At 45.9% G+C, this 8276-nt stretch overlaps 1 protein-coding gene across 1 annotated transcript in view; it reads right to left on the bottom strand.

Moving 5' to 3' along the window:
• Positions 1–1544: 1544 nt before the first annotated feature.
• LOC145417127 (equilibrative nucleobase transporter 1-like) overlaps positions 1545–8276 on the bottom strand; it is a 23403-nt gene continuing 16671 nt past the window's right edge. The window contains exons 6-10 of the mRNA XM_080285908.1: positions 5573–5677; positions 4606–4801; positions 3965–4076; positions 2252–2364; positions 1545–1743 (exon numbers count right to left, since the gene is read on the bottom strand). Coding sequence (XP_080142034.1) covers positions 1545–1743; positions 2252–2364; positions 3965–4076; positions 4606–4801; positions 5573–5677 — 725 coding nt within the window. The remainder of the gene's footprint in view (positions 1744–2251; positions 2365–3964; positions 4077–4605; positions 4802–5572; positions 5678–8276) is intronic.

Genomic DNA, 8276 nt, shown 5'->3' on the forward strand with positions numbered 1-8276 from the left:
GTCGGGAACGGGGGGGGGGGGGCCTTTCTTGTGATAAGCTGACGAGGAGAAGGAGGGGGAAGGAGAGGGTAAGAAATTCGCAATGTACAATCCTACATGCTATTAATCTACATAAACTTTCTTCAATCTTCAATTTTCAGAGTTAATAAGGCGTAATAATCCCCATCGTACAGGTCTGCGTTTTGTTAGTCTATCTATCTATCTATCTATAGCCCGACGCCCTAATGACGCAAAGGGTGGCCGCAGACAAAACGCTTCCAAGTCCCTCTGTCACCCGCCATTTGACTGCCCTCCCCCCAACTCACTCCCCCCTCCCTCAGTAATTGCGCTCCACGAATATTCATTGTTGGAGTAGCTTAGTTAAGTAGTGCAGTGTTCATGAGATGCACAGGCAATGTTGGGGTACAGTTTTAAGCATCAGTGCACAGTGCGGTACTACAGAGGACGTGCAACTTGTCTATCTATTGCCAGACGCCTTTAATCCTGTAAGGGGTGGCCACAAACAAATCGCCTCCATGTCGCCCTGTCCCGCGCCATTTCACTGCCCTGCTCCCATCTCCCCCTCCCCCCTCTCTCATATACCTCTCCACTCCAGCACTGCATCTCATCCTTGGCCTCCCCCTCGCTCTCCCCCCCTCCACCTCACTCACATACACTCTCTTCGTCAGTCTTTCACCCTCCATCCTCACCACATGGCCAAACCACCTCAGTGTGTTCCTCATAACGCTTCCTATCACATCCACATCAACACCGCAACGCTCCTTTATATCCTCATTTGTCTGTCTGTCTCTCCATGTGACTCCACAGGCTTCTCTTAAATAACTCATTTCTACTGCTCTCACTCTTGACTTGTGTCCTTCCAACAACGTCCAAGCTTCACCAAACCATGCCCAATTAAATCACAGTCCAGTTTTCAGATTTCCTGGTACAGTCTCGGATAGGATGCACAGGATTTTCATTGCTCTGCTGTGTCCTGTGAAAGTGGATTTAGGAATGGCATTTTGTATCTTTTTTTTTTTAATGCAAGAAAGTAGGAACCAAAGGCCAGGAGCCCGCAGATCGTTCCCTCCATGAGAAAAACAAAAACAGTACAAAAGAAAGCCAAATTCAAGATCCGGAGTCATTTGCATAGGTGTCGAATATTTTTTTTTTTTTCATTCAGGCGATCTCCCCTCATGGTGCTCCTGTAAACCTTCTTGATATGAGTGCTGAGTTGGCCCTCCCAGCACCAGCACTTGCCGTAGCAGCATCAGGAGGGGTAGCACTGTACACACGCTGAGGCAGACTTGAGTTGCAGTGATGTGGAAGTGACTCAAGTGAGGCTGCATCTGGTACACCTTGTCACTGAGCCTTCCATAACGTGAATTCAAAAGACACAGGCGATGGCAGGTATGGTTGGTAGTACTGATGCAACTCCTGTGCGTGATTATCGGTGAGGTTTCCAAGGTTTCCAAGGTTTGCAGGAGGCCACGGCAGGCATGAACTCATAGCTGTGGGACGCTGGATGCCAAACGCTGAACTTCTGTACCAGTCTTCGTTACTGTTTACCTCCACATCACAGCGCAGTGTCTCCTAAAGCGGCGTGGCATCTGGATAGGGTGGCCAGTCTTTTCAGCCATCTCAGTAGCATCCTCAAACACACGCGTAAACATATCAACATTTGTCCTCCGTTTTTCAATGAGCACCAGGTGGATTTTCTTAAGGGCTGTGATGAGGTCCCTGTAGCCTTCTTGCACAATCACACTGAGAGTCTTGATAAAACGAAAGACAGACAAGGCAGACTGGAAGGCACGCAGAGGAAGGCAGAACTGGTGAACCGGGAAACAAGTCCATCTGCCTGTGTGTGTGTGTGTGTCTTTGCATTCCATCCTGCCTGTGAAGTGACAGGTTCAAGGCAGACTGTGAGGGGTTTGTACAGCTGATGAAGGTCCTGAAGGCAGTTGTGTATTTCGTCATTCTCGTATTTATCTCCTATATCAGGTGTGTATTTCCACATTCCCGTATTTATCTCCTATATCTATTGTGTATTTCCACATTCTCGTATTTATCTCCTATATCAGTTGTGTATTTCCACATTCCCGTATTTATCTCCCATATCAGTTCTGTATTTCCTCATTCCCGTATTTATCCGTATATTTTCCATGCTGTCAATCGTATCTGAGTTGCCAGGCAAGGGGGAGGGGGCCGGATACTCCCTCCCCCCCTCCTCCTGAATCCGCCCGTGCTCCTTCACTTCCTTCCTTACCCCTACAGGGGGGTGACAGGCGCCGGGGGGGAAAGAACCCTAGTCAGATAGGATGTGCTGAGGAGGTGCAGAGGCTGAGACAGACTTAGGCCCATTGCCGCTAGGGTGACGCCAAAAGTCTGTGTGAGAAAATATAGTGAGAGAGAGAGGGGGAGAGGAGAGAGAGAGGGGGAGAAAGAGAGAGACAGAGAGAGAGTGGGGAGGAGAGAGAGAGAGAGAGGGGGGGAAAGGAGGGAGAGCTGGGGGGAAAAGGACAGAGAAAGAGAGAGGGAGACAGAGACAGACAGACACAGATTGGTAGAAAGCTGAATAGATTGATAGAAATAAAGAAAAAAGAAAGATAGAGATTTATTAACAAACGTAGATAGACAGGTAGACAGACAGATAGATAGATAAGAGAGAGATAAAGGTAGAAAGACAGAGACAGAGATAGACAGATTATATATTGCAAATCAACATGGGTGCAATTTTTCATCTTAACTTTAATAATATCAATTTAATATCACAAGGAACAATTAGCCCTCAAAATATATAAACTGGTTCTACCCATCAAAGCAACCCAATTCAGTCAAAGAAGTGTAATCTAGTCTATCCTGCCCTAATCTACTTTTAGTTTACTATCTATCTATTGCCAGACGCCTCAATCCCGTTTGGGGTGGCCACAAACAAATCGATTCTGCGTCGCCCTGTCCCCCGCCATTTCACTGCCCTGCTCCCAACTCACACCCCCCTCTCTCATATACCTCTCCACCCCATCCCTCCATCTCATCCTCGGCCTCCCCCTCCCTCTTCCCCCCTCCACCTCACTCACATACACTCTCTTCGTCAGTCTCTCACCCTCCATCCTCTCCACATAGCCAAACCACCTCAGTGTCTTCCTCATAACGCTTCCTATCACATCCACATCCACACCACAACGCTCCTTTATATCCTCATTCGTCAGCCTGTCTCTCCATGTGACTCCACAGGCTCCTCTTAAATAACTCATTTCCACTGCGCACACTCTTGACTTGTGTCCTTCCAACAACGTCCAAGCTTCACTTCCATACGTTAGAGTTGGTATCACAATACTGTCATGTAGTAACTTTTTCACTTCTATGCTCACTTCCCTGTTTCTTATCACTGCTTTCAAAGAACTAGCAACCTTTCTTCCTTGTTGTACCCTTTCAAGCACATCACCCTCCAAACCTCCATCCTTACTCATCACACTACCCAAGTACTTAAACGTACTCACATTTTCCAATTCCTCACCATCCAACCTCGCTGTACATTCACTGACTTCACCTCTCTCAGAGACCATCACTTTACTCTTCCCTACATTCACCTTTAGATTCCGTTTCTTACACACTCTCCCAAACTCATCCACCAAGCCTTGCAGCTCCCCTTCGTCTTCACTCAACAACACAGTATCATCTGCAAACAACAGTACAGGGAGTTTCCACACACTATCCTCTCTCACCAGGGCCACTCCAACACCCTGACCTAATATACCCAGTCTTGCCCTACCATATATCACTTCACTCTATCCTACCTTACCCTACCCTACCCTACCTTCACCTGCCCAGCCCTGCCCTGCCCTGCCCTGCCCTGCCCTGCCCTGCCCTGCCCTACCTTTCCCTCTCCAGCCACGTGCAACCCTACCCTACCCTTCCCTTCCCTTCCCTTCCCTTCCCTTCCCTTCCCTTCCCTCCCCTCCCCTCCCCTTCCCTCCCCACGTACCAGGTAGTATTGGTGCTGTGCCCAGGTGAAGTGTGGGTACTGTATGAAGGTAAGCAGGGCCAACACCGTACCCTGGATGCCCACGAGCCTGTTGAAGTGGTCGGCTGGGAACCTTTGAAGGAAGATGAGAGAGAAATATTAGTGTACAATTGGGGAAAAAAAATGGATTGCTATTTCACCGCCTCTGCTTCACACTTAGGGCATGTCCGTCACTTTCCTCCCTGACGCATCGTAAAAGTTATCTATGGCCAGAGAAACATACCAAGCCTCTCTCAGCTTAGGAATATTAGCCAGCAGAGGAAAGTGACAAGTAGAAGAGGTGAAATATTAGGCCAGAGAAACATACCAAGCCTCTCTCAGCTTAGGAATATTAGCCAGCAGAGGAAAGTGACAAGTAGAAGAGGTGAAATATTAGGCCAGAGAAACATACCAAGCCTCTCTCAGCTTAGGAATATTAGCCAGCAGAGGAAAGTGACAAGTAGAAGAGGTGAAATATTAGGCCAGAGAAACATACCAAGCCTCTCTCAGCTTAGGAATATTAGCCAGCAGAGGAAAGTGACAAGAGGTGAAATATTAGGGCAGAGAAACATACCAAGCCTCTCTCAGCTCAGGAATATGAACTGGAACTTTCATCCACCTACCTAGCTCTTATAAATGGGTTCCCGACAGCCAAACACGAAGGTCTGTTGATCATAAGCGCTGCAAGACCCACATACACAGCCCACGGTGAGCGGAAGAGGAGCATTGAGGTTTGGGTGAGCACGGTCAAGCTCACTACCAGCATGGGGATGATCATTGCTTGGATGGAGGCGACTTGTACCATTAGGCCGGATTTACCTGTTGAGAAAGCAGGTTATTATTATTATTATTATTATTATTATTATTATTATTATGATTATCGTTGTCATTATCATCAGTATCGTTTTTTTCATCATCATCATCGTCATCATCATCATCATCATCATCATCGTCATCATCATCACGAAGTTTAAAGTGAACATAATATATATAACAGGGGAAATTAAAAACACTTCTTCGTGACTAGCACTCCTGTCTCCTAACGTAGCACTCAAGATGGAGAGACGGCAATTTTAGTCCAAGTTAGAGTGAAAAGAGTGCCATAAGGTTTAGAAACGGCAATTTTAGGCCAAGTTAGAGTGAAAAGAGTATCATTTACGGTAGGAGAGAGTGTAATTTTAGGCCACGTTAAAGTGAAAAAGTATAGATAACTGAATAAGTCAATAAGAGGATACAATACCTAAAAAAAAAGTATAGATAACTGAATAAGTCAATAAGAGGATACAATACCTTAAAAAAAAGTATAGATAACTGAATAAGTCAATAAGAGGATACAATACCTAAAAAAAAAGTATAGATAACTGAATAAGTCAATAAGAGGATACAATACCTTAAAAAAAAGTATAGATAACTGAATAAGTCAATAAGAGGATACAATACCTAAAAAAAAAGTATAGATAACTGAATAAGCCAAAAAGAGGATACAATACCTAAAAAAAAAGTATAGATAACTGAATAAGTCAATAAGAGGATACAGTACCTTAAAAAAAAGTATAGATAACTGAATAAGCCAGTAACAGGATACAATACCCCTTGTGAATCTGTTCCCGAGAAGGTCCATTGTCAGGCCTGGTAGGGGAGTGAGGAATACACACAGGATATTTGCCCAGCCGAACCAGCGAGAGTAGTTACTGGCTGTGGGGGTAAAAATAGAAAGATTAGAGGAAGAATTGTTTTATTAATCTATCTGTCTGACTGTCTGTCTAGCTATCTATGTCTTTCTGTGTATCTGTCTGTCTCTCTCGATCTGTCTCCGTCTGTTCATGTTTACCTAGTCATGGTTGGTGGGGGAAGAAGGAGAGATCTTGGGTAGACCCCGCCTCTATTACCTGTACCAGCCTACCTATGTGCTACACCCACATGCTTATCATATCTCGATTTAAAGGCGGCAATAGTTGGTGCTGTGACCACATGGTTAGATATGGCGTTCCACTTATTTAGTGTCCTGATCGAAAAAGATCACGCCCTCATTGTCGTTCTCCAGTGCGCTGGTTTGTCTGCCTTGAAGGGATGGCCTCTTAGGTTTGTGGTGCTCGGCGTGAAGGACTTGAAGGCGGGAACGTCGTCATGCCCGTGGAGGATCTTGAAGACCCCTATCATGTCCCCCCGTGTCCTTCTGTCCACCAGCATCTGCATTCCTAAGGCTGAACATCTCTCCTCATACTCAAAATCAGCCAACTCCGGTACTAGTTTTGTGGCTCTGCGCTGGACCCTTTCCAGTAAGTTGATGTCTTTGACAAGATGTGGGGACCAGCACTGTGCTCCGTAGTCTAGAATTGGTCTGACCAGGGTGGTATACAACGATCGCAACATCTCCTTTTTCAGGTACTCAGTGTTCCTTTTTATTACTCCAAGTCTGCTGTTGGCCTTCGCTGCTGCCATGGCGTGTTGAGGACTTCAGATCTGTTGAGATCATGACTCCGAGGTCCTTTTCCACTGCAAACTTTGCCAAGGTGATTCCTTCCAGGCTGTAGTCACATCATCGGTTATGGCTTCCAAAGTGCATTGTTTTGCATTTTGCAGGGTTGAAAGTCAGGAGCCATTTGTTGCTCCAGTCTTCTGGCCTGCCCATGTCCCTCTGTAGAGCTTCTACATCCTCCTGCGTTGTTATTGGACTGTAAATGTTAGTGTCGTCGGCAAATAGGCTAGCCTGCGATTCGAGATTGGAGACCAAGTCGTTGACATATGCTGTGAAGAGGACAGGGCCCAGAACTGATCCCTGCAGCACTCCGCTGTGCACCGGTAGCCAGTCCAAGTAGGTGCCCCTTATTGAGACTCAGTGGGGATCGGTTCGCCAAGAAATTTGCCAGCCACCTCTTTACATTCTCTCTCATCCCTTGTGGGTCCAATTTAACGATCAGTCTATTGTGTGGTACCCTGTCAAACGCTTTTCATAATCCAGGTATTTTACGTCAGCGCATACCTATATGTCTACTGCATTAGTGATGCCCTCCATATACATCAGGAGGTTCGTCACGCAGCTCCTCTTGCTCCTGAACCCCTGTTGGTGTCTGTTATAATGTTGTTCCCTTCCAGGTGGCTGACCACTTCATTCTTTATCAGGGTCTCCATCATCTTGCATACGGTGCTAGTTAAGGACACAGGTCTGTAGTTCAAGGTGTCACTCTTACATCCTTTTCTTTGAAGACTGGAGTGATGTTCGCCCTCCGCCAGTCTGTCGGTACTATACCAGTGTCCATGGATGACTGTAAGATACGGGTCAAAGGGTAGCACAGTTCATCTGCACAGGATTTTAGCACCTCTGGTGGGACACCGTCAGGGCCAGGGCATTTAGCGATCTTAATATCTTACGCACACTGTCTTCGTGAGCCTTCACTGTCAGTATTTCTTCTCCTTGTGAAGCTACATCTGGGACTGGCATAGCTTGTGCCTCATCTTCCTGTACAAATACTGTGTTGAAGGCCTTGTTCGTGGCTTCTGCTGAATCTTTATCTGTGCTTGTCAGTGTGCCTTCTAAATTCCGTACATACCCTTGTTTCTTTTTCTTTCACGTTTGTCTTGGATCTTACATAGGCCCAGAAGTGCTTTGTATTCTCCGTGGAATCCTGTGCTACTTTCATTTCGTAACTGAACTTTGCATACCGCACCTCCACTGTCGCCTGGTTTCTGGCTGCAATATTCGTCTGTCTTCTATGGGGTGTCTTCCCGCGTCGGTAGTTCTTCCACGTCACTTCTTTCTCCCGAATTATGGCCTGGAGTCTGTTGTTCATCCACTTCGGCTTACTGCATCGTTGCCTACTGACACACATTGGTACACATTGTTCCACTACAGTGTTGTAAGTTTCTAGAGACTACCGAGACTTGTTCCACATTTCCTCAGTGTCACAGTCTTCAAATAAATCATCCCAATTAACTTCTCCAAACAGCTCTTTCATGTGTTCCTGTCAGCCTTATGATGATTTAACCTTGATGATGCATTATCACTTGACTCCGGCTTGCTGTCTGCATTGAAGGTGAATAAAATAACTGCGTGCTTGCTGCGACCTAAGGGGGCTATATATATAATTACCTATTTGTCTCTCCAGCTATCCATTCATCCATCCACCGCTCAATCTATCTATCTATCAATCATCTGTTCATCTATAGCCCTTCCCTGCCTAAGATTAACCCAGGAACACGACAATGAAATAATGTTTAGTGTTACGCTAGGATTGAAAATACTTAAGTTACTCCTTCAGAACCGTTTTCTGATACAATACACCAAAGAAAACGA

This window comes from Coenobita brevimanus, chromosome 109 (genome assembly GCF_032717465.1).
Source record: "Coenobita brevimanus isolate Jiangsu-jjx chromosome 109, ASM3271746v2, whole genome shotgun sequence".
In the NCBI taxonomy this organism is placed as follows: domain Eukaryota; kingdom Metazoa; phylum Arthropoda; class Malacostraca; order Decapoda; family Coenobitidae; genus Coenobita; species Coenobita brevimanus.